At 39.7% G+C, this 27,165-nt stretch overlaps 3 protein-coding genes across 4 annotated transcripts in view; 2 read left to right on the forward strand and 1 right to left on the reverse strand.

Moving 5' to 3' along the window:
* The first annotated feature begins 1,035 nt into the window (after positions 1 to 1,035).
* Tsp68C (Tetraspanin 68C) lies at positions 1,036 to 4,602 on the forward strand. The gene is made up of 3 exons (XM_018012146.2): positions 1,036 to 1,357; positions 2,776 to 3,834; positions 4,508 to 4,602. The coding sequence occupies exons 1-2, from the start codon at positions 1,301 to 1,303 to the stop codon at positions 3,826 to 3,828; spliced, it is 1,110 nt and encodes a 369-aa protein (XP_017867635.1). The 5' UTR covers positions 1,036 to 1,300; the 3' UTR covers positions 3,829 to 3,834; positions 4,508 to 4,602.
* Positions 2,775 to 9,258, reverse strand: Fancm (FA complementation group M). The gene is made up of 5 exons (XM_018012139.2): positions 8,479 to 9,258; positions 7,726 to 8,412; positions 5,377 to 7,665; positions 5,112 to 5,320; positions 2,775 to 5,039 (listed from the first exon to the last, which is right to left on the reverse strand). Exons 1-5 carry the CDS (start codon positions 9,070 to 9,072, stop codon positions 4,697 to 4,699), a joined length of 4,122 nt encoding a protein of 1,373 aa, XP_017867628.1. The 5' UTR covers positions 9,073 to 9,258; the 3' UTR covers positions 2,775 to 4,696.
* Positions 9,259 to 9,464: 206 nt separating this feature from the next.
* mam (neurogenic protein mastermind) overlaps positions 9,465 to 27,165 on the forward strand; it is a 94,633-nt gene continuing 76,932 nt past the window's right edge. The window contains exons 1-2 of one of the 2 annotated variants that reach the window (XM_018012135.2): positions 9,465 to 9,647; positions 10,333 to 10,420. The gene's annotated coding sequence lies outside the window, so the exon portion shown is untranslated. The remainder of the gene's footprint in view (positions 9,648 to 10,332; positions 10,421 to 27,165) is intronic. The other variant, XM_018012136.2, reaches the window with a different exon arrangement.

A 27,165-nucleotide genomic window follows, 5' to 3' on the forward strand; every position in this document is an offset into this window, starting at 1 on the left:
AGTGCGAAAGAGTGCAAGAGCGTGCAAGTTGCAGAGGGAGTGGGACGGAGAGTGTGTGGGTACGGAGAGAGAGGGAGAGCGTAAAGCGCAGTGCAGGTCAGCAAGAAAATACAAATAAAGTGTCTCCAAAAAAGCAAAGAACGCGCTCAGAACTGAGCATTTGCGAGGGCTGCTACAAAAGTTTGCATATTGTCTATGTCGCAGGCAGTGCTGCCATATTTTGCGAAGCACAAGAAGCTGAATCTAGCTGGAAAGGCGACCAAAAAAGCTGGATAGTGATTAAATTATTATTAGATAATTCGGTAATTTGGCAATTCAAAAATTGATGCAAAAAATATAGAAAATTTAAAAATGTTCAAAAGACTGAGTATACTTACAAAATATAAAATAGTATTTCTAAATTTCGAATTCTTCCTGCAATTGTAATTTGCCTTATTGCTGAAATGATATATGTACATAAGGTTTCGCAGGCAAACTTAACAATACCTGACAACAACAATAACCACTCTCGCCTCTCTTTACTCGGTATTTTATCGAAAACTATTTTATGCAATGAGCATTGAAATGAAATTAAATGAAAAGAAAACAAAATATATAAAATTGAACTAAATATATAATATTAACAATTAACTTTTATTTATTTATGCAAATAAACATTTCATATATGTAATAAAAAATGAGTCTATTAGCAGCCCTCGCTCATAGAAAGATAAGCCTGTCCAACAAGTTTTCCTCCATGCAGAGTTCTGACCATCTCCCATGACTGTAATTGTTGTTGTTGCTCTATTGTTTACAAGCGGTTCCATTTGACTGCAGCTGCAGACGCGACAGACCGAAAGAGCGAGAGCGGGAGAGTATGACAGGCACTGAGAGAGTGCATAAGAGAGTGAGAGAAAGAGAGAGGGAGAGAAAGAACGTGAGCCCCCGATCATAAAACAGAGACGTGAGCGTCGGAGCTTGGCTGGGCTCTGCTCGAAATTCAGGCGCGAGCAACGTGCCACAAGTTGGGGCAACAACATTTGCGCTGCCGCATCTAGTTTTGAGCTCTTCAGTCATTGTTTAGCTGTCAAGCGCGTCGTTAGTTTGTTTGAGAGAAAAAACGTTGAAATTTCAAAAACTTCGATCTACACATTTTGTGCTTTTTCCAACTATAAAGCTGAAACAGACGCAGCAATGACATAAAATGATAAACACATTCTATGTGCAACCAGCTTAGCTTGCCACATGCCCCACAACGCTGACCGCTCAATTGTGTACAAATTCACTTAATTAATTAAGCAACACCCACACGACTCCAAAGATGGGGCGCTGTTTCAATCACAAATTTGTGCTCAACTTTTGCAATTTTTTGTTTTTGGTGAGTTTTGTGCGGATATGTGTACATAGATATATATTTAATGTATATATTGGGTGAAATCTAGGCCCTATACTTGTAAAACTTTATTTGTTGCAGTTCAGTTGGGTGTGAACTTAAGGGTATATTGATTATGTGCTAAGGGAGAAAATACAACTTTTCAAAAATATTCTAAAAATTGACTTATATAAGACTCGAATTTTACTATCAAAATCTATTATTAAAGAAAATATAAAGATTTACTTATTACTCTTTTCCTCAGTAAACTTAAAAGCTTACTGTTATATTAAGTTCTTCTTCCGAAAAACTTATCTGATGTTTCTGTATTCTGTATAGAACTCATTTTAAAAACATTCAAAATAGTTTCATAACAATAGTTCTTCTAGAGTTTTCTTTTGAGCCAATGAAAACTTTAGGATTTCCTTGAATTGGAAGTCTCTTGCAAACATTATTATTTATTATAGGTTTTCCCGACCTTACAGTACCTAGAGATTTTTCAAGTAACCCAAACTATCAAATAGTTGACACAAGATCAGTTCTTACACTTATCTTATCTGAAGTCCACTTCTCTCCTATCTTCTTACCACTCTTTTGATTTTGTTAGAGCATACACATATCGCCTCTCTTCCATTTTACTCCATTTGTTTATTTTTCATTTGCTCGACTTCGTTTTTATTTTGGTTATGCTTGGCTGATTGAAAGCCATTTGAATTGGACAGGTGGGCGGAGGAGGTGTGGGTGGAAGAGAAGAGGAGCAGCTCAAAAGTTTTTTTCGCCAACTCTTTTTGGCTGTGAAAGAGGCGGACATGGCGCAGGCGCAGCTTGGCTCCGGAAAATTAGCTTAAAATGCCTTCTACTCCGAGAGATACCCCTTATTTTCCTTTTACTATTTTTCAATATTTTGGAAATGTTTTTCATTAAAATATTTACTTTAATACTAATTGTGCGAGTACAAATAATAAATAAATGCGTCACTGCTGCCATAAAGATAAAAGTTATGAGCAATATACCTCATAAAATGTCTAATTGATGATGGGGTAGTATAACTTTTCATATGGCAAAGTCACTCTACTCTTTCATACTTATATGTACATAACAGCCTTATAATCATATAAAAACAAAGAATTCAAAATGCTTCTGTTTTACTCCTATTTTATAGTCTATATTCCATATTAATTCGAGCATTAACCTCGTAAATAATACGCCTTTCGGCTAATTTGTACTGATTATAGGGTATTTGAAAACAGGTAATAACTAATTTGTGGGCGGAGAAGGAGGTTGTAATGGAGCCAACGAGCTCCAACTTCCGTTGCGTGTGCGCAGACCTCAAGCTTTTCACACAACTCGAAATAATAACAATATGAGCTGCCTCCCTCTCTTTCTCACACACACACACTCTCTCTCTCTCTCTCTCCCTCTAGCTCTGTGGCACACTGCTGATTGTGGCTGGCTGTTATCTCTACACGGACAACAAGCGCATTCTGCTCTCGCGCCTTCTGGCCGCGCCCAGCGAGCAGCTCAGTTCGCTGCCCCAGCCGCTGCTCTACTACATCGCCTTGGGCCTGGCCGTAGCTGGGTTTGTGGCCGTGCTGGCCTCCGTGCTGGGCTTCTGGGCTAGCTGCCTGCACACCTATTGCTTCCTCAGTGTCTACTTTTTGAGCGTGGTGGTGCTGCTCTTGGCCGAGTCGATCATCTGCTTGGCCATCACGCTCTGGCCGCACTGCCTGGGCATTAGCCTGGACGAGGCGCAGATGGTAAAGGCCTTGCAACGCAATTATGGAGTGCCCGGCCAGGAGCAGTTCACCAATGCCATGGACCTGGCCCAGACCCGCTTCGGCTGCTGCGGCATGCGCAGCTCGCTCGACTACGACACCTCGCTGTGGCGCCTCCAGAGCTATGGCCAACGCAATTGGCCAGTGCCTCTGAGCTGCTGTGTCTTGGCCAATGCACCACAGCCATTGGCCTTCCTCGATCCCAAGCCCGCCAACGAGACACAGTGTCAGGCACTGGAGCGCTCTGTGTACGAGCGGGAGCGCTACACAGAGTCCTGTCTGGTGCATCTGGACAGCTGGTATCGGGAGCAGTATGGCATATTTCTAGCTGCCAGCTTGGTCCTGGCCTTGGTGGAGTTCAGTGTTCTGCTGGGCATCATACTCACCTGCACGGGCATTGCTTCGCGGAAGGCCAGACTGGACAGCTCGCTATCCTCACAGACCTTCAGCCAGAAGAGCAGAAGACGCCCCACGGCCAAATCACGTCAGGCCTTAGTTGACAACATCTACGAGTCGGAGGTGCAGCTCCGTGGCCAGGGTGCGGGCACCTGCCTGGGCCAGTCATCGAGCCGGCATGTGAGCAGCGAGGACTTTAAGGAACTGTACGTCCAGCCCAGGGATCTGTACAAGCAGCGCCATAACACGACCTTCAAGCCGATAGCCAGCGACTACCAGACGCCCACCAGAAGCTACTTGGTTTAGAAACAGGTGAGCTGAACTAATTTGGACTAGACATACGAGGAACATATACCGGGGAATCTCACTCAGGTCTTCAGATGGATGTTTTGAATTTTCAAAACATTCAAGACAACATAAATATCGTATTGCTTTCGATAGTTATCCACTTATTTTAAACGAGCAAAAACTATCAAACTAAGGATGTAGATATCATCATGCAAAAATAAAACGTTATTTTGTTTACAATTGGTCTTCATATAGGTCTATCATCTATGCTTATCAGCTACACTTTAAAATCAGAGTTTTATAAGTAGAAAAGTTTCCTGACTACTCTAGGGGCTTATCAGATAAGGAAATACCATATTTGGCAGTTCAGAAATGATATTACTAAATCTAACGAATGTAGAAAGCTTTTTCAATAAATTTTGGAAATTTGAATCATATATAGCTCCAAAGAAAATTGGTTCCAATAGCCATGATATACTCCGTTTTAAATCTGGAAACTAGAAAAAATAGATAGGGCCGATTAAAAACACATAGTATTTACAAAATGTGTATAAAACATAATTATTTTTATACTACATATACAAATATGAGCAAACATAATATCTATACATGGAACATTAACAGATTTGATTTGAGGTACTTTTGCACAAGACTTAAAACTAACGAAATGCAATTCTTATTTTTGCTCTCTTTCAAGCTAAATGGCAACTGGCACAATAACGGTAAACTACGAACCAAAGTATTATAAAACACATAAAATAAAGTACTTCAACTTATGCATTAAATCACAAACGAAAACTAAATTTTTAAGAGGGTATGAGAGTAGTCAGGGGACATGGCACTGAGATTAAGCACAGCTCGATCAGTGGGTCAGTCAGTGGGTCAGTCAGTTCAAAAAGATCACATCGTCCTCTTCACTGGAATCGCTGATTGTTTGGATGCGTCGTCGCTTGCTTCGCGCAGCTACAGTTGTTGGCTCAGGGACACCTCCTCCTTCCCGTTGGCGCCGTCGTTGGCGCCGCTGCTCCTTCAGTATGCGCTCGGCACGCTCCAACGGACACTCGGATACGTTGTGCGAATCCTCTTTGACAGCGCTGTCATCATTTACCACGAACGAGCTGGGCAAATATTGCGACGGCTCAAGCTCCACAGGCTGCGAGTAGATGAACTCATCATCGAACCGACGCGGCGCTGGTATCTTAAAGGCGCCAGGACGATGCACAGGACTCCTATCAAAGAAGGCGACATGAGAAGAATTTAGTTAAAGCTTGTTCAGTGGAGTAGTGGAGTGGCAAACCCACCTAATGCCCTGCAGGTACATGGCATGCGTGGTGGTGTCATTGTGCCCCTCATCATCGCTGGAGACTATGACAGAGTCTTTTAGATAGACCCCATAGCTGCGTTCCGCTTCCTCGTCCTCTTCGTGATCGGATCCGCTTTGGTCTGCCTCCTGCAGAACGAATTCGTTGAACTTGGCGCGTTTACGACGCGGAGGCGTTCGTAGCTCTGGCTGCAATATAATGACTGAAGGAGTCTGAGAATAGGGTAAACGAATGCTGCACTTACCAACTGTGTAGCAGGCACCTCCTGAAAGCTGTCCTCCTCCAGGATCTGCGTTACCTCCGCCTTGTCCTCATCGGATATGTCATAGATCTTGCGCTTGCCTGGTCGACGTCGCACAATCGGTGAGTCCTCTTCTAGCTCAGGTGGCTTAGCAGCTGCCATGCTGGTCATGTTGGTCATGCTGGTCATGCTGTGTATGCGCTGCGCCTCTCTGGACAAATGCCCGCGGCCTCGCATGCGACGCAGATAGTTCTCGAAAATACTTGGAGACTTGAGCTGAGCAGAGGGCGGGGCGGGCGCACGTTCCGGCGTACGGTTAGCCGGCGCAGTCAGAGGCGCAGCTGTGGATTTCGCTGCTAATTTGGCGGCTAAGCTCATAGCTGGAGCAGTCGTTGTTGGCTTCCAAGGCGATAAGGAATCCTCTGCGAAGATGTCAGGAGAAAGATTGCGCGGCGGGGTAACAACTTCTGGCTGAATTTTCTTAGCTGGACTCGGCTTCTGCTCGTCGATAGCCTCAGCTTGATTCTCTTTAAAGCCAACGCCTTCGTCCACCTGACTCTCCTTCTGCTGCAGCAGCTGCTCTTCGGGCAGCGGCTCTAGGAAATCATTGAGATCCAAGTCGAGCGCTTCCGGCGTGGCCTCAACTGCAACTGCCTCCTGCTGCTCCGCCAGCTGATCGAAGGTTGACAGATCTTTATCCAGCTCGTCCAGCAAGGACCTCTTATTTTGTTTATTCTTCTGCAGTGGCGTGCTTGCCGCGCTCATCAGGCAATTGAGTCGGCTCAGGTTGGTGCTCAGCTGGGTGGAGTCTACGGCGGAAGGACTCCGCCGCACATGCAACGGCGTGGAGCTGCGTCGTGCTGTCTCTGCCCATTGGCTTTGATATACTGAGGTGGAGACCTCAGTTGTTGGCAGGCAATCGTCTTCGGCTATCTCCTCGTCCTGCCAGTCCTCGTACAGACTTGTCGCCTCATTATCCAGCTGCTCTTTCATGGTCTGCTCCAGGCGGCGCAGCTCCAGCTGCTCCCACTCCTGCTGCAGCATCTCATGGTTATCCGCACAAATTCCCGTCTCCTGCAGCCCCTCAAATATATCCGTGCAGACTCTTTCAAAGACGGGTTGCTCATCCAGGGGCTGCAGCAAATCTTTCAGCGTGAGCTCTGCACAGCTGGATTCGGCTTGTTCTAACAGCCACTCCAAGTGATCGCCGCAAACCGACTGTAGCAGCTCGTAGATCTTTCGCGTTCGTTGCTGCCTGGAGTTCAGGCGCGCTGCTGGCAGCTCACGCTGCAGTTGCTCCAGCATCTTGGCATGAATATCCCGCACAAAGTGCGCATTGCATTCGATCAGGTAGAGCTTGAGCGCAGTGGGAAGCTGCTTGTCCTGCAACTGTGCCACCAGATCCTGGTTGCGTTGCGAGTCGCTGACCAAAGGTTTTGCTGCCTGCAGCAGTCGCGTCATCCTGCGCAGCCGCTGCACCTGCTCCTGACTGCTGCTGCTAGCTGCTAAGGGAGGAGTTGCCTCAATCGGTTCATTGTTCTCCTGCGTATCCAGCAGAAAGCTCTTGATCGGCACGCTCTGCCGCGCCGCCTGCTCCTGCAGCAGCCGCTGTGAGGCCTCGCTCACTTTGTATGCGGGTTCGCCCTGCAGGAATTTGTCCTGGGTCTGCGTGAAATACCTACGCAGATCGTGGCATTTCACCGTTGGCTGTACGGGCTGCTTGCGTCCCTTTGCTTTGGGCGAAGGTGTCTGCGGTTTGGGCTGAATGGATTCCATGAGGCGTTGTTCGCATCGCGGATGAAATTGAGGCGGCACAAGGCGTGGCGAGTGTGGGTACAAAGCGCTCTTGACCAACGTCGACTGCAGCAGCTTGCGATTCATTTGATCCTTGTTGGCCAGCATTTCCTTGAGCAGCTGCTGCTCTCGTCCGTCCGTGACCAGCATGACAACATCGCCTTTCTTCTGCCTGCCAGTGCGCCCAATGCGCTGCACGAATCGTGTCGGATTCGAGCTGCAGATGTCGAAGCACACAATCAGCTCCACCTCACCCACATCCAGGCCCTCCTCGCCAATGGACGTGGCCACCAGCACGTTGCTCACGCCTTGACGAAAGTCCGACATAATTTGCAGCTGCTCCTTTTGGGTTAAGGCGCAGATTCCATTGGTTCCTGAGCTTTGGCCCACAAAGCAGCGCGGACGCAGCACCGGCCTGTGCTGCAGCAGTAAACGTTGAATCAGCATCACGGACTCACGATACTCGCAGAAGACGATAGCACGCGAATCTGGATGGGACTGAAACAAGACATCGTTAGTCAATCAACTGGACAATCGTCAATAGACAGTAGAAACCACCTCGAAATGCGTTAAGAGCACTTGTCTCGCCTGCTCGTACTTGGGATGGCCAAAGTCCAGGCTAGCAGGAAGCGGCGCCACCTGCCCATTGGTCATGGCGTGCGTCGAGTGCTCTAGCGGATTAGCACCCAGCTCTCGGCGAACCTTCTCCACCAGCTCCCTAAGCGCAGGATCCTTTAGTACAAACTTATCCCTTCCATTCTCATCCGCATCAAAATTGTTCACAAAGACGCGCAGGCCATGGCGCTCGAGCAGCTCCAGCGCATGATACAAACTAATGCACACAGCAAAGTTGCTGACAATTAAGCTGTGCTCCGGATGACGTTCACCCCGGGCTACGTGCTCCTGATAGCGGCTCTGGTCAAAGAGCAGATTGTTGCGCGAAATATTACCACGAGCTCCCTTGAGCACATTTGCTGAAATCAGCTGACGCAGATAAGGATCAATGATTTGCAAAAGCTGTGCACGCGGCTCCTTGATTCGATCATTGAGGGGCACCACAATTGTGCGCATGCTACGCTTGTGCACATACTGTCGCACGTCTATGGAGTCATCCCAGCGCACTTCGAGATGGGAGATGCACAGATTGCGGCAGACAGCAGCCACGTCCTCCATGGTGCGCCCTGGCGTTGCAGACAGAGCGAGCATGCGGAAGTAAGGATTGCGAGCCATTAGTGAGTCCGTTACCTGGTAGAATAATTTTACATTTTATAATTGTATATTTATCTATAATGTGTTTCTTGATTATTGAACCTGCGTGTATGCATATCGTCCCTTGGCCCTGTGCGCCTCGTCCACAACGAGCAATTTGATGGACATGTAGGGGAATTGCAGCCCATCGCCCGTGTCTAGCATATCCGATTGCACCACTTGGGGCGTGGCAAAGAAGACGCGCTTGGTCGCCCACAATTCCGCGCGCTTGGCACGCGGCAGACGTCCAGTAAGCTCCACTGTGTCCTCCGGGCAAAAGGGCATTATCTTTTGGCATGCGGCGATCTGCTGAGCCACCAGCGGACGAGTTGGTGCCATGAAAATCAATTTGCTCTCGGGATACCATCGATGCAAATTGTACATCACAACTGCTGCAATGAAGGTCTTTCCCAGTCCAGTGGGCAGCACCACCAGCGTGTTGCGATAAAGTGCCGCCTGCACAATGCTGTGCTGATACGAGCGAAGCGGCAAATTGCTCGGGTAAAGCCAACTGTTACCCGCGCTCTCGTCGAAGCCAACGCATTCGGAGATCACCTTTGGATCTGATTTGGTTGGTGTATCGAGTAGCTTGCCCAGGGCCTCATCATTTAATGCCAGATCGATTTCAGCATCATCAGCAGGCCAGTCGTTGTTCATATTTACATTTAAAAAGCGAACTTAAAGAAACCCGAAACAAAACAAACTACGTAAATGGCAAAACAAAAACAAATATGAAATGAAAATTTCGCAAACTGAAACAGCTGTGTGAAGAAGGCTGCCAGACTGTTACATGTTTTGGTATTTTGCAGCGGCGAAACAATTCCAAGACCAATAAACATGAGCATCAGAATAATATTGCCAATTTTATGGAAAATAATAAAACAATCTCATAGAAACTAATGTGGTTTACGTATATTATAGGTAGAGAAAAATAATATGCTCTCAACGCGAGCGAAACAATATTTCTGTTGGCCCTTTACAGCACTGTCCCGTAATTCGGCGTTTCTTCTGTGCACTGGTCGCACTGTGGTAATTCACGCTTCACCGAATACGGTCACACAACGTCAGTGCCGCTTTTTTTTCTGTTGTATGCAGAGCACGTACGCGGTGTTTTTTTATACCATTTTTGGTGTTTCGTACATTTGTCGCGGATATTTACGTTTAACGAAATGAACATCTAACAAACAAACAAACCTGTGTACGTTCAATGTTCAATGTGTGTGTTTAATAAAGTAAGCAACCAATTAAATTTATAAAATATTTAAAATTCTATGGCTTCCAATGCATTTGTGAGTTCTTAAGCGGGCGTCCTTTCGTTGCAAAAAAAAAACAAACAAAAAAAAAAACATTCCGTCTGAATTGCATTTATTAAATGCGTTAATTAAATCAAATGCTACTGATTAAATAAATTCGTTTGTATATTGCGAGTTTCAGTTATGCGCTGCTAGAGTTTTAACATTTACCGTTAGGGCCTGTCGCTGGACGCTGTGAGTGCGCGTGTGTTTTATTGTAAGAGTGTGTGTTTGTGTGACTTGGCTGCAACATTCAACATGTTGCAGTCAAAACAAAAGGCAGCCATAAAAATCCACAACAACATAAGCATCAGCAGCAGCTCCAGCAGAAACAAAAACAACAACACTGTACAGCAGCGATCGCAGCTTAATTTGTTGTTGTTGTTGTTGTTGCTGTTCTTTTTCTATGCTGGCGCTCTCTGAGTAGCCGTCGCTCTCGCGCTCTCGTTCTGCGTATGCGAGTGTGTGTGTGTGTGTTTTTGTCGTGTTTTGTTTTGATTTTTGCACACACACATATGCACACATAGAGAGAGGGAGAGAGCGGTAGCTGCCGCAATTTTGAACTGATTTCCGCGCTGCTCTTGTTGTTTTTGTCGTGTGCAATCTAATAAATTTATCGTTGTAGCTGTTTATGTACGCGTCGCTCTCATTGAAATAACAAACTAATGAAAAAAATCAAATTGGATTATCGCCAAGCCCCGTGCTAATGTTGGGTAAGTGACAAAAGCTGCTTCTTATTTGTAATTCTCTATGCTTTCTGCTCCTTACTAATTTTTTTTGGTAGAGTGAGTGTGTGCGTGTATACGGATTTGCTTGTATGCGTGAATGCGTGTGTGCGTGTGGGTGGGCCAATAAAGACCTTGGCCATTAAATACTTCACATTGATTGCAGCTGAGTTTTGTGAACTTTTGCAAGAGCTTTGCAAAAGCTTTCGGTTTAACTAAAAATAGATCAAGCTGCGGACCAGTTTAAGTGCTGCTACTCTAACTTCGACAATAGCAAAAGCAGCAACAGCGACACACATCGGCATCAGTGTTGCTTAATGCGATTATTTAATTGGTGCGAGGGCAGTCAAATATATTTTCAATTTACGCGAAATAGCTAATTGGGGGAGTAAAACTGATGGAAGTGAAGAGAATGTTGAAAGCGTTCTAAACTAAAAAAGCTTTATTGTGTATTGACAAATCCAAATCAGAAATATATGTGCCAGCCCTCGTAGCATAGCGAATTTAAAGAGCGCTTGCGAAACTGAGATTGCACTTTGTAGTTGCTGCCGTTCTTGTTGCTCTCTGGAAACAATTGCCTGGATTTTCTTTGGAGTTTAGCTCGCATTGCACAGTACGACGAATGATGGATGTGCTGCCGTTGTTGCTGTCGGCGTCGACGTCGACGGTGGCGGCGTCGCTGGCAGCGTTTGCTGACTCGAAAAGTTGTCGGTTGAGTTTTTACGGCTTTGGTTAGGTTAACATTTTATTTGCCTTTTCTTGTTGACTCTGCTTCGCTCTAGCCCTCTTTTTCGGTGTTTGCCTCGGCTGCTGCTGCTGCTGTGCGTTGCTGTCCTTGTTTGATCCTTATTTCGTTGCTCACACAGGGAGCAGAGAGAGGGTTAGAGTAGAAAGTGATCTTACTCTCTTATCCTCCAAGCACCCAGCTATTCGATCCGAATGTCAATCAAATCAATCAAACATTTAAGGAACTGAGATACACACATACTTGAAAATATGAAGAGAGTAGTGAGAGAGTGGGAGAGAAGGAGAGCGAGAGCGAGAGAGGGGTAGAACACGATATGAGTTAAAGCTAACATAATAAGAGCTGTTTGTTTACTTTGTGGCTTCTAATTTCAGCTGAGTATTATCTAAAATACCTTTTTTTGTTAACATTTTCCTAATAAATAAATTCGTCAGTGGTTGAAGATAAAATTTATTAGCTTACGAATTATATTTATGTTTAAACTTCCTGTGTATCTAGAAATGTTTAAAAAGTACAAGTAGATAAATGCCAAGAATTTCTTTCATTAATAATTGTTAAAAGTAATTATAAAGATTATTTGTAATTACTTGTAATAGACAGATTATTTGTATATACTTGGAGTATTCATATATTTTTAAAATATAAATAAATATTATTTCTATCTAAAAAAAACGCGCACATAAATGACACTTAATTAAATATTTATATATATTATTCCTAATATTAATTTCATATTACCAATAAAAAAAAACTAAATATATATTTTTTAAATACTCACCTTAAAAGCCATATGTTTATCTCAGAATACAAATCACAGTTCATTAATACTTTTCATTTATTTTATTTTAAAGATTAATCTTAAATTCTGGGGTATTATCTAAAAAGTAGATCATATAGAAATCAAGTTAAGTTTGAAACTGGTTTGAATATCTAAAATGTTCAAATATCATGTGGTTCCAGTTGAGGAATTCACTTCTTTAGATAATAGACTTGTTAAAGATTAATTCCCTGATACATCCAGAGTACATAATTAGCCTGAGTCGCTTTGTACTAACATTTATGGATTAAAGATTTAGCTCGTGTTTCGAGTCGCTTCCATGGCTGAGCACTCACTCGCTTCACCTCTCACTCGCGCGCATGTAGTCAAATTTCTACTTAACTCTAGCACGCTCTCCCTCGCTCCCTCTCTCTTGCTCTCGCTCTGTTTGTCTGTCAGTTGTCTTCGTCTCGTGCGTTCGCGTATCTGCGTCTTGTACCGGAAGTTGCTTTGGCTCAAATGTTGCGTGTGTCTGTGTGTGTGTGTGTGTGTGTGTGTGCTTTGTCGAGCAAGTGAATGACCCAATTAAGCTGAGCGAGCAGCGTGTTAGCCTCTGCTTAGGCTTAGCCGTTGTCTAAGGCCTCCAAATGTAGGTGGCCCCTCAGCGAGTGATGTGTGCTTGTTGCATTGGGATAGTGTTGACTCCGAAACGGGTTTCGCTTGCAACTGCAACTGCAACCACAACATAACACAACAATAACAATAACAATAACAACAACAGCAGCAGCAGCAGCTATAACTGGCAACAGCTCCTTTTAGCCATTTGGCTGTGGCATTTCTGTATTAAATATTTCGCACCATGTTCTGCATTATTTCGATTGCCTGCTGCTGCTGCTGCTGCTGCTGCTGTTGCCTTTTGCCTGCGACTTGGCATATTTTGTCGTTGACTCAGTTGAGGTCAATGCTGCCAGCCTTCCTCTTGCATCGCCCCTTCCTCTCCCCATCTCCTTCTCTGCCACTCTGCTCTGCTCTGCTGGTCTGATGCTCTGCTGCTGGGTGAGCAAACAGGTTTTTGTTAAAGCTTTGCTGCTTGCTGTAGTTTTTGTTGCTGTTGCCGTTGTTGTTGCTGTTGTTGCTGCTGATGTCGCTGTCGTTGGCTCTCCCACAGTTTGGGACAGTGCGCGCATTGAACCCTCGCTCCACGCTCAATGCAAGTCCAGCCGCTGCGAATCATCCCCTTAATAACAACAGCAACAACAAGTAAAAGACAGCCCTTACGCAAAGCTGCAGCTAAAATTGCGCATTACGCTTTGCAGGCAATTAACAACAAATGTTCAATTATATATTTCATAAAAACATTCTATAACATTTGTATTTTAAGTATACAAAAATAATTGTTTATTGGAAACCTGTAATTGCAATTATTTAAATTAAACATTATTTTGAAATATTGAAAATATAAAATGTAAAGACAATTTATATAACATTACAAATATATTATATATAATATTAAAATAATAATAATTAAAATTTATTTTAATTAATTGTATAATATCTCCTTAAACAATACAATCTTCATATAATACAAATATTATAGTAAAATAATGAAAAGGTGAGAAGTCAAATTAAAATAATATCAATATACATGTATATAATAGGATATTTTATGATTCATTATATAGCTTTTCTTTAAATCGTTCATTAATGCTTATCATTTTTATTGGTATCACTCTTATTGTTTTTATATGTATATACTCTATGGTACGTTTAGTCTATCACTGCCTACGACTACCTAACCAATTATAGAAATATATGGTCGCTCATCAATATTTAAATTGAATATATTAGTTTTGTCCTCAACATTTTGTTAGAGCGAATTGTCAACACTTCCAAAATATTTATACAAATTTATTTATATTTAATTACCACATAAAACCGTTCTTCATTTTTAATTATATAGAAATCTTATAATAATAATAATAAATAAAATAGTAATATTCTTTTACTTATGTAATTCCAGGCTTCAAAATTCATTTCTCTGCCTCGTTCTATCTTAACTCTCGCTACCTTCCCCCCTCTCTCTTTTTATAATCAAACTCAAGCTGCTGCAAGAAATAAAAAGATCGCTTTAAGCTCCAAAGCTCCGAAATAAAAATAAAATTGTATTTATAAAATTTTTATAAATTTTTGACCATTTATCATTTGCATGTATTGAATTGAACGAAATTAAAAAAATATATATATAAAAATTGTTCTCCTTATATTCTTCAAACTAACTCCTAATAATTAATTTATTTTTAAATTTTTTGTAAATTTTTTTATAAGTCTAAGAAATTAACAATCTTGTCTTGAGCAATTATTGAATAGAGATGTTTGTACTTAGAGCAGAGTCCTGCATCGTGGAGCTCGGCTTGGCACGTTGAGATGCCAAAGCGTCATGCACATTTGATATGTAAATGCCTCAAGACTTAACAACAATTTTGTACAGTGTAGTTTGCTGGATGTGTTGGATATGTTAGCTGCTTTTCCCGCTTCGGCTATCCCGAATTTGTGAGCCCCATTCCAGGTGTTTGGCAGACGCTGCGTAACAGGCGCTCAGCTGTTGCGATTAGTTGCTGTGCGCTGCATGTGTTGCACATTGAAATCGCCAAGTGGCAGCAGAGCCAGAGGCATGTGGCAGGGGCTGCGGCTGGGGCACAGCAACAGCAACAGACACAACAACAACAGCAACAGCAACAAGAAGAGCAACAACAACAACATCGATTTGCAACGTGCACCGGTTTATGGCTTTCTTCGTCCAATTTCCCCCCTTGCATTGTTTATGTGTTTGTGTGTGTGTGTGACTGTGAATGTGTGTGCATGTATGTGTGTGTATTATGTATTGTGGAGCTTTTTTGCTTGCGCTTTCTTTCTAGTCGCCTGTTTCGCTGCTGCTGCTGCTGCTGCCTGGCACAGCGACAACAGTTGCAGCTGCACTTACTGCCACTTGCTGCAAAACATCTGCACGCAAAACACACACACACACACACACGCACACAGCCAAAGACAAGGGCGGAGCACATTTGGGGGCGGCTTCTGAAAGATTTTCCAAAAGTTGCGAGCTTGAAACTTAAAATTTACTTGTTAAAAAACAAAAACTACAACAACAAATATGTAATTACAATAATTGAGGGTTTGGCTGACATGAAGTGAATTGAATTTCAGTTTACAACAAAATATAATTTAAATACTATAGAAAATTATTAAGATGGCGGTAAAAAGTTTACTATTATTTAGTTGAGTTTACTTAGACCTGTAAAGCGAGATAGAACATGTACATATTTATCATATCTTAATTCAATCATAAATAAATTATAAACATATAAAAACTAGATTTCCTCTATGCATACGACGAAATGCTGTATGTTTTTCTCTAATTCAATTGTTTTATAAGCTAATACATCATACGATCTTTTATATCATCATACGATTTTTTTTATATAAAACAAAAAAATCTTTAATCTTCTTCAAACCTTAAATAAATTTATATGAGCCATACAGTGTAGTTCGCTGGATGAATCGATTATATAACACAATAATATTTTTCAAGCTGCCGATCGATCATGCTTATTGTTATTGCTATGCTATTTCATTAATATGATATGACAAAATGTAGTCATACAAAAGTATAATTTCGTTTTAATATTTCAAATTAAATTTTATTTCCAAGAATTATATGTACATATATATTTTTTGTTTTATATTAAATTGTTTTAATAAAGCAAAGCATTTAGAACTCAATTAAAACCAATTTTAAAACACTTTCACACAATGAAAAATACAAATTTCTAAACATTTGCAAAGAACTCAAATGGAAATAAAATAATCTGAAAAGAAGAATCGCGAATTGCTTTAATCAGCATAAAATCTTAAACAGAACAAGCGTGGCATATAGGTATATACATATATATATAACACATATATATATATATAAACAACACATATCAATGGCGACAACATATATATATGCTAACGATTACATACACTGCAAGAATAAACAGATGTAGTTGTATATGCAAGTATAAAAAAATATATATATGTATATATATATATGTATATAAAAAGGAAAAATATAAACAAATAATTAACTGACATATCCGTATGCTTATCGCGCAACAAACCACAGCAGCAGCAGCACACACACACGCGCTCGCTCACACACACACACAAGCTACACAGCGAACGACCGAGAATCTGAATTTTGTATCTGACAAAATGCCATAATGAACGTGCTGAGTGCTTCGTCGTCGTCGTCGTCGTCGTCGTTGTTGTTGTTGTTGTTGTTGTTGTTGTTGTTTGCGAGGCCCGAGATACACTCGCACTTGGCTGGCCAGCAACAACAGTAACAGCCGCAGCAGCAGCAGCAGCAGCAGCAGCAGCAACAACAACAGCAACAACAACAAAAGTATCTACAACATCAAACGTGCGTTGCGCCGACGCCAGCAGCAGCAGAGCAGCAGCATTTGCTCTGTACATTTTTTCGGTTAATATAAATCAGTTGGGCGCACACACACATGTATACAAAGATATATATATCGTATATACACATGTATCCGTATGTACTACCTACAATTCGAGGTATAGATAGAGCATACAGCATAAAGAAACTCGCTTGCTGTCGCGTGTGCTGTGTGCGCCTTATATATCTTAGAAGATTTTAGAAACGATTTAAACACACACTACGGAAGGCAGACAGATGGATGAGGAAGGCACGCGTATCTGTCAAATACTTTTGCAACTAGCTGTTGAAGTAGATATATATACGTATATAATCTATATATGTATAGACATAAATATATAATATATATAATTTTCGCATGGCCCGTCAACTATGCAATGGCCCAAGGTTGTGGTCCAAATGAGTCGTAGCTGGCAAAGACCCTACGTCGAGCTGCTCTATAAGCAATATAGTGAATATTTTGATATAATACTATCAACGTGTAGGTACACTCGAAAAAATTGCTAATTAACTTGAAAATCAAGAGTGTTGTTCTTTTTTTTTTCTCAAGGTCGAAATTTGTTGTCTTAAGCAATTTTAATGCATTAATAGCTGTCTCAGTTTTCGCTACCAATTTTCGCTTATTCATATTTAAATTGATTTTTTGCGCAGTGTATTTATCAAATATATTTATATATATCACAAGCATTGACACCAGCAGCAGCAACAACAAGTGAAACGCTTGGGCTGATATTTTACTTTAGCGTGGGAACTTTTCTAGTTCAAATGCTCAAATCTTGAGACTAAATATACCCTAGACTAAGAAGCCATTTAAGGCTGGTAATGATGTTTGATGCTTTGAGTTTGCTAATGATAGATTGGAAAAGCTGAAGCCGTAAATGGGATGTCAGTTTCCTAGCTGCGCTTGCACTTTACAAAAGTAATTAATAGTTGGTATATACATAGCTTATCTCTTAGTCCAACAAGCTCTACCATTAGCTTTCATATTTGTATTATTATATGTTATGTCTAGGGTATCGCTATTATATTAGCCAGAGAAACCACAAGCCCGTTTGACACGCCATTCATACATTGGCTTGTGGTTCGAACCCGGATCTCTTTTTTGTTGAGTTGTCTCAAAGACCTACTTAGATAACTTCCTATGAATAATACTGAGATAATAGCTCATGTATAGATAAATATTTGGCAAAATCAGTGCGTCAATAAGCAAATATAAGTGATTCAATTCCTACAATTGTTTTTAACTTTTAAGCATATATTCTCTAAATTTATAGGATATGATATAGATATAATATAAATAATATGTATAATTTTATATTATCCATAGATATTGCAGTCTATTATTTTGAAAAAAATTTAAGACTTTTGAAATTATTATTAATATTATTTTGTTCTTCTTGTTACATTTTGTATAATTATTTTATTATTATTATATCTTAAAGATATTTTATAAATCGATGAAGGAAAGTGCATATCAAATTCGACTCTCTTTGTATTTTCAGTCCTTACTTTTTCATGTATTTCCTATTTTGCCTGCATTTAGTTAAAACTTTATTTAAATTTCCTATATAAAATTGTATTTTTGTTTTATTTGTATTGAGACAAATGAATTTCCTGCAACAATTTTTATTGATTTCGAATTGGCTCGGCAATTCGATATTCAAATTCAAAATCCGAAATTCGAGCTAAGAAACTGGTTCTGGTTTAGACATCTGGCAACAATTGTAGCTCAATTCAGATACTTTTTTTTTTTAATGGGGAGGGGGTGCTGCGAGGGGAGCTCAAGAGTTATTTTATTCATTCATTAATTTAATGGCATGACGGAGACGCGACGCTTCGCCTTGTTCGCTTTTCTGATGCATAGTAATTATATTTGATTTTTTTCTCTCGTATTTCTGTGGGGACTCTCTCGTATTTCGCTCTTAGACTTTCACTTTTCAGCTTTGTTTCAGGCATTTTTCGATTGTTGCTGATTTTTTGTTGTTTGGGAATTACGTAAAGATGAATGTCCGCCCATTGTGTGCTTTGGCCGCGCTCTGGAATTCAGAGCGGGGGAGTCCCAGGTCGTTGATCGCGGCGACTCGACTAGCAATCTCTTGGATTGGCCTAGTCGCAAATGGACGAATCTGGGGCAAGAACTAAACGAAGTGAGCGAATGATGGGAAAATGTGTACTAGATTCATATACTGTTTATATTTTCAGCAGCTCTGTCGTATTTGCCTTTACTATTAATATTTTCTCCCGATTTCTGCTTAGAATCGTTTCATATAATGTAAAGAGTACGCGTTCGCTCTCTCTCTAGTATGTATTCTTTTTCCGTTTGTTTCTCGCTCACTCTCTCTCGCTTTTCCTATCCATCCATCCTATTATAATCCTCCTTTTCTCTCACTCTCTCTATCTCACTCCGTTTCCTTTGATTTGATTCACTCTCGAGCTCAATATATAACAATTAGCTGCATATAGTTTGTTTGTTATTTATTGTCTATTCGATAAATATGTCCGATAGCTATTCGATAGCTGTCAAATGTCAAATGAAATGAATTGCACACACACCTTCTATGCACATTCACATGTCACACAGATTCGATTCGAGCGCTAAAAAACAGAGAATTAATTTTTACCTCCAGCTCTGTGTCGAAATCAATCAAGGCCACACACAAAACACACACGCACTCACACACACACAGACATGCAGACATCATGACACATTTCATTGGAAAATGATTGCAGGGAAAACAACAAACAACAACAAACAACAACAACAACTGCAGCAGCAGCAGCAGCTCAAAGATGTGGAAAAACAGACCGTATCGAATATGAAGTCAATTTATAAAAGTCGCCCCAAACTGGACAACAAATAAGCACAACAACTACCCTGTATTTGTGTGTGTGTGTGTGTCGGTGCTTTTTACTCCTTTCTGGTTGTCAACGTTAATTAATCAATCATTGTACGCACGTTGGCGGCCCATTAATCATTTTCCTCGTGTTGCTCTAAAACTTTAAATTCAATTTTTAGCTCCAAGAGTCGTGATGGCTAAGGCATTATCATTTAGGCATTCAATTATTCAATCAGCTTTATAGATCTGTATGGCCTTGTGCAGGGCATTATTGTAAGGCTACGAAGGATGCGTTTTCATGCTTCTTCTACTCTGTAAGCTGAGTTGCTTAATGATGATGAAATAAATCAGTCAATCATTCAATCATTGCTTAATTCACGTATTAAGTTGTCAGCGTGAAGGCTTTTATGATAATGTTGAATGCGAATCTTCGATCTTTTATAGGACAGCTGTATATACATATATACCCATTAAAAGATTGAGGAATATATGAACACCAAAGTGTCGATTCGAAGGTTGACTAATTGAATGCCCATAGATAATATATTTATAGAAGTGTTGGGTTGGTTTTTCTAGTCATAGAATAGATATATGTTGATTTTATGGATTCTTAACGGATTTTATTTTAATTTATGTTGATTTATACTTGCATTAAATCTTTGAAAATCATTTCATTAATTTTCTATTCCGTTCATAATTTGAGCTTACCGTATCTAATAATTCGTATCGATTATTAGTATCGATCGTATCATTCAGTCACTTAAACAGTATATTTCATTCGGGTATTGCAATTTACTATTATAATGTCTTATTAAACTGTACACTGTATTAGTTTGATTTTTGATAGATCAGGCTCTATTAGCTATATAGATATCGAGCTCAAATTTAAAACCTTTATGCCCAGTCACATCTTCATAAAGGATCAGGAATATTTTTATCTCTCTATTCTGATAAGTGTGTTTTGTAGGGTATTTCAACTTTACCAAATTGAAGATAGCTTTTCTGTGTAAATATTATTTTTAGGATGATATCCTTTTCATAACGCTTGTGGCTCTTGTTCTTTTTCATTTTTCTGTATGATGCGGCATTTTGCATAGTCGTCGCCTTCCTCACTGTTGTTGTTGTTGTTGATGTTGTTACTGGGCATTTGTAAATCAAATTGCATGGAAAACAAAGTGACCATGAAGGAGGGGCTTAGAGGGGGCGTTGTATTGGCCCTCAGCATTGAACGTGCGCTGACCCAAGCGGAGTTTTTTTAGTCCACAGAGTTGCCAAAGCCCAACGGAGATTCGAGAAAGATAGAGAAGGAGCGAGAGAGTGAGAACGAGCAAGCGAGACGGCTGCGAAGGTAGACGGAGACAAAGCGACTTGTTTGGTGGGGCCACTCAACACGTTTCTGACTGTTGTGCGAGTGTGTCTATGTGTGTGTGTGTGTGTGTGTGTCAGTATATGTGCGCTTAAGCATGCGACCGCACTTGTGCCACGTACAACGAAAAATACAAAACAAAACAAGTAGAAGAATGCTTAAAAAAGCTTTGGTCTATAAAAATACCCTGCCAATTAAATAGAAAGCGAGAAAATTCGAAATAGAATAATATCATTGAAAGCGAGATAGACAAACAAGCATAAGCAGAGGTAAAAAATATATGCATAGATGTATTCATCTCTTTGGCAGATCTATACTATATGATATCTAGACATACGAATATATGATCCGAAAGGGAGAAATATAAACATTCAATTGGGACAGGCATAAATATAGTCAGATAGAGTTAGAATATAGAGAAGAGAGAGAGAGAGAGAGAGAGAGAGAGAGAGAGAGAGAGAGAGAGAAACAGAGAAGGAGAGAGAGAGAGAGAGAATGTGGATTAGACAGGCGGTAAAAAGAATACAGAGAAAGAGATGCATATGAGCTCAAAGCTCAACCTAGGTCAGTCCAGAAAGCAACCAGTAGTAATATAATGTAAGCAAGCAACACGGCACTGAACATAGTGTAGATACAGAAAGAAGCGAACTGCGAAGTAGCGAAAGCGATTATATACATTGTTAAGTCAAGGCAGTGCGAGAGCTTATGAAGAAATTTTAGAGACTGGAGAGAAAGAAAGAAGATTCCAGAAGGCCATTGGATTTTATAAGAACCGAATGAGCATACCCCTTTGGCAAACGCAAAAGGGTGCTAGGGTATGCGAAAAGTTCATTCAAACGCTTTTCTTTTGTGCCGTAGCGGCGCACAGGTACAAATACAGATACAGATACAGACAAATTTTGATGCTCGCCGAGCCACTTGAGCATATTTTCGTGTTCTTCTTCAGCTGTTCCTCCCGTTGGTGTTGTTATTGTTTTTGTTGTACCACTTGAATTCGGTTTGGCGCGCTCCAAAAATACCAGCTCCATAGACCTCCGAAAAAGGAAAAAAATATGATTGCACTCATCGTTTGTTTTAATTGGGCATTTTTATGTATTTATTAAATGCAAGAGCAAATCGAGTGGCCCGGCAGAGCACAAGGATGTCTGTCCCTACTTGAGGCGAATATACAATAATTCATGGAATGAGTCGTTTCACCTAACTCACATCCCTAAACGTTTATGTTCGCAAGTGAAGCTTTAATTTGAAAAGCAAATGTTTTTTAACAAGATATGATATTTAATATTGCCTAATCTAGCATTTTTTTTTTTTTTTTTTGTATGTAAAGAAATGTTGAAATATATTTTTAGTTTTCTACTTCCTTCAGTTCCACATTAATAGTAGTAATGAACAAATATTGTTAAGATTCCCAATAAAGATATTTGTATACAGCTTATGATTATATATGTTACAGAAGCTCAGCTCAGACAATCTCTTTCTAGTTCGATTCCTTCTCAATTTTAACTCTACTTTATTCGATATATCCACTATATAAATATTTCTTAAAAAAGCACACATTTAATAAATTAGCTCAGTTTTCACATCAATCTAATACTATCTCTACCATACATACCAAATCTTACTTATCTAAATATATAAAAATACATACATATTATAAGCTTACTTTAAAAATCTTGAAGAACCTCTGTTAAAAGCAATCACAACAGCGAGCCCAACAAATAAACCTTTATTTGTTTTCATTTCTGGCTTCGCCGCCTTGGCTATTGTATATGAATTCTATATAACATGCCACATTATCGAGCTCCACAAGAGTTCTGGCTGCCCAGTAATTCGTGCTGTAAGACAATGACTTTTATGGCTATAACTGTAAGTGTTGTTGCATAGGCATAACACAAGTATTTGCTAATGAGAATTACTCTTCAGCCTTTAGCATAACAGAAACATGTTACGCTTACTTCCTTGGGCGAGCGCAAGCGAGAGAGCAGGCCTAACAGAGAGCAAAACTAAACTATATATATGTATATCTGCATAGGAAAGCCGAAGGCGAAGCCGGTCAGCCGGCAGCCACACACAAGCATGCACAAGTGCATGGGTGTGTGTGTGCGAGGAGGTGAAACGAAAGACAACAACAACAATGTTCTTGATGGCCGTTGAGCGTCTATCGTCCATCGTCCATCGTCCATTGCCCATTGTCCGTTGGCCATGTGTGCAGCCGACGTCGACGTCGCGCCATGGCCTGTATGTGTCACTGCACACACGAGCTGCACTGCGCTGCTTTATATGTGTATGCGAGTGCGATATATGTGTATGTGTGTCTTGGCAGTGCAACGACCTGTGACAAAAAGGCAGCAGCAGCAACAGCAGCCGTTGCCGTCGCCGCCGACGCTGACAACGTGTGACGCATCCGCAGGGATGTTGTTACGTGCCAGCGCAACAGTCAAAGAGCGAAAAAGAGCGAGAGAGAGAGAGAGAGAGAGCAAGAACGCGCGCGAGAACGAGTATGGAAGAGCGTAGCAGCGAGAGAGCGCTGCTTTGGCTGTTGTACAGCTGTTAACAAACTCCCACGCTCTGTGCCGAATGCGTTGCTGTTGTCGCTTGACGTGCGTTTTGTGCGGCTTCTGCTGCTGCGCTGCTTCTTCAACTTTTTCATTTCTTGCTGATGTTGTTGTTGTTGCTGCTACTTCTTCTTCCATTTTTTGAACGTTCGGTCATTTGGTTGTTCGTTCGCTTCATTTGCGGCAGCGTTTAATTTTCTTTCTCTAGTAAAAATATTTTCCATGAAATTGCTTTGTTGTGTACACAAACAGCAACGAAACAGGTTGGCCCTGGGCGCTGCTCACCTAGGCGGCAAAACAACAAGTATCTTAAGCAGAGGCTAGCTATGTGTATCTCTCAGATACGTTTCAAACTGCAGTCAACGCCGCCGTTTCTGTTGCTGTTGCTGGGCTGCAAGTCCATTAATTAGCTTTATTAACTGCGCTGGCTCTAAACATGCGTAAATTACTGGGTCAAACATTGTCATGGGTGTGCGTATCCATAGCTGTGTATGTATTTGTATCTGTATCTATATCTTTAAATGCATAGGCGAGTGTATCTATATATCTGTATCTGTGTGTGCGTATTTCCGGCTAGCTGGTTAGACGAATTGGACAGCTCTGTGGCTGGAGCTGTCATTGGGTCTCGTTTAGTCATTTGTACAAATAAACGCGACGCGTAGCATGGATTAATTAATGTTAATCAACTTTTCGATCCATAAAACCAACAACAACAACAGCAACAACTATATCAACAGCAATAACAACAGCCAAATTAAGTGGAATCGCTTGGCACGAGACACTTGATAGAGAAATGCAAGCGTATAAAGATAAGTGTTTATATAATTAGAGCTGATTAGCAGCTATATAATTATAATATTTATAATTGCGCTGCCAACAATCTACGAGGAAAGAACTACAAGTCAAACTAAAAACAAATTCACAGCACTCGTTTGCTTGTTAGATTCTAAAAACATCAAAGAAAGTATAAACAAATTCGTTTCTAATCTATAGAATTTTTTATATACTATTAGCATACCTGCTTTGTAGATATGTGTACATACATATATATGGAGATAATGCGAGAGATTATTAGAGCAGGGCTACAATGCTAGCAATTTGATTTTATTTGTATATAAAAAAATAAGTAAATTTACTTAAATTTTTAAGGTAAACAAAATTAATTGATAACAATATAAATTATCAGGGAGCTAATCATGCTGCAAGCCAAATACCAGCAGCAGCGCGACGTAGTTGAGAATAATATTGAAACTAGATTTTATTTTTATTTACGAAATAATTTATATAAAAGTGAATAAAAAATATAAGTTCGTTAGTTAAATATAGATATGGCAGGTGACAAAAATGAAGTGCTTAGCTAAAAATATATAAATATAAAATATAAATATAAAGATAAATATAACATATAAATATTAAATATAACATATAAATTATAAATATGAAAAATATAAATATAAAATATAAATATAAAATAAATTAAATATAAAATATAAAATAAATATAAATATAAATAATAAATATAAATATAAATATAAATATAAAATATATCATTAAAATAATAACCTAATTAGCATATATAACTCACGTCTATGTGTAAAAGATGAATTAAAAATGTTCGAGAAATCTCTAAATTCGTACATTTTAATTTTACTTCAGTGTGATATACACATGTATGTATAAATGTATAAATCTTGTCGGAATTGCCAGAAGATATATAATAATATTTTGTAGCTACAAGATATGAACATTCTTCAGACAAATAAAAAACTTCTAGAAAATGTATATATGATATCTCTGCAGCCAGCATTCACTTGAAACATTCAATAATAGAATTTTATTCTTGTCAATCACAAAATAATTGTTGTCGAATTTTTGAGCACCAGGCACAGATTTTCCTGTATGTATTATATGAGCGCAAATCCGGTTTCAGGACGAGACCTGCGATACCTTTCAGACAGTCCTTAGACAGACTGTCAATGTTGGTATGTGTGTGTGGGTATGTAAATATGCCTACCTTTGCGGAACAGAGGCAGGTGTTCAACTGTCCTTCTCTCACTCTCTTTCTCTCTCTCCTCTCTTTCTCTCTCATATCTACTGTGCGATGCCTTTTCAGCGGCTTCTGCTATATCCTGTGTACAATTTAAACTTTTTGTGTCTGATAAACTCGACAGAGCATTCAGGCTAGCCACAGTGCCGCAGTTCCATTTCCATTTGCATTTGTATTTACATTTACATCTGCAGTTCCAGTTCCAGTTCCAGTTTCAGTTCTGGTTCGCTCGCTGGTTCCACCCCAAAGCGCATGTAATGAAGTCTAAAATTGCGAGTCATTTCGCAATGCTTTTTGCTAAATTAACACAGAATGCGAAAAACTATAAAAAAGAAATACCCCTTCGTCCAACCCAACAGACTCTGTCCGCGTTGTGGCCTCAGGCGTCGCTGTTCGGTTAAATATTTATGACTACACGTGACGTCGATGGAACCTCGAAAGCCAAGCGCTATAAAATGACGTGCTGAATTTGTAAATACCCTATACACTCTAACCAATATGATATGTTATTATCTAATTTACATTTCTTTTATTCGGTTTGCGTTTTTTTGTTGGATCTGATTACAGCTTATACTATATGTTATATAAATACCTAAAACTAGGTCTATATTACAGAAAAGTAGTTTTGATCATTTAAATTTCTAAATAATTGATCTTAAATGATTTTACGAATTCAAAATGTTTTAATTCTTTTTTAAAATCAATATTTCATTTTAATAATATTCAATAATTCAATTTGTGATAGACTTTTATAAGCATATTGAATAAAAATGTATTATTTTCTAAAAATTTTTAAGATTGCATATGACATGTCAAGTATTAGTATATAATAACTCTGACTTTGTCTAAGTCTGTCTGTCTTCTAAGTGAAAGAAGATCATCTTTAAATATTAACTTATTCATTCAATAACGAATTTCAATTTCAATTCTACCACAAAGTTTCCCTGTACTGTCATACCCCATTGTTAATTAGTACAGGGTACAACAACAACTTCAACAACTGTGAACGTGGCAACAACTTGACAACAAACCTCGCCTCAACTAACCAGCTTATGACACTTAATACTATTAATATTGTTGTTCTTGCTGCTATTTTTAATTGTTTAAATCACAAGCATTAAGCTTTCAAGTTAGAAAAACTTAAAAACCAGCTAGAATAGAAACCAAAGAAATCTTTAAAAAATTTACGTTTGCACTTTCACTTGAGTCTTCATATAATATCAACATGCATTATATAAATAAAATTAGTTATGAACATAAAAAATGAACAAACCAGTTGAGCAACGAGTCTTTGTAGATGGGTCTACAGATGGATATTTGTAGGCGGCCTGAACTTACAGCTTTGAAACTATGTAAATGTGTTAGAGGTCATTGCGCGACTGACAGATACTCTGTGATTATTGGGATTTGTTAATTATAGCTTTTGCTATTTATTGGCCAAGATATGTTTATAGACATATATATTTATAGCTAGGTATGATGAAATAGCAAAAAAATACATTTTAAATTGTGAAAAAAGAAAAAACAGTCGTAAATTTTAGGTTCCCGAAAAGGGGACTTCAATAAACAGTACAGCCGATGAAAGGGTAAAGTCTATCTATCTCTATCTCTGCTTTCATATAATTGATATTTTATCGATTATTAAGCTTCCATTAGCTGATCATATATCGTAAATAGCTATACTTACTTAAGACTTCGCATCTTTTTGGTCACCCTTTGATTTGCGGGAAACTCAATCTAGTGCCATATTATTTATCTGAAAATGTCTATAGGATCGAACTGCGAATATAGATAGGCTAAAATGTTGAATGCGGCTGCTCGGCTCGCTGTTTAGAGTATCTTCTAGTCGGATACTGCCATTCTTACTTATTACTCTATGCCACAGTTTGCGTAAGAGCCAACAGTCTTCATTTTGAATATAGGAACGC

This window comes from Drosophila arizonae, chromosome 5, assembly GCF_054131065.1.
Source record: "Drosophila arizonae isolate 15081-1271.41 chromosome 5, UAZ_ARI_1.0, whole genome shotgun sequence".
In the NCBI taxonomy this organism is placed as follows: Eukaryota; Metazoa; Arthropoda; class Insecta; order Diptera; family Drosophilidae; genus Drosophila; species Drosophila arizonae.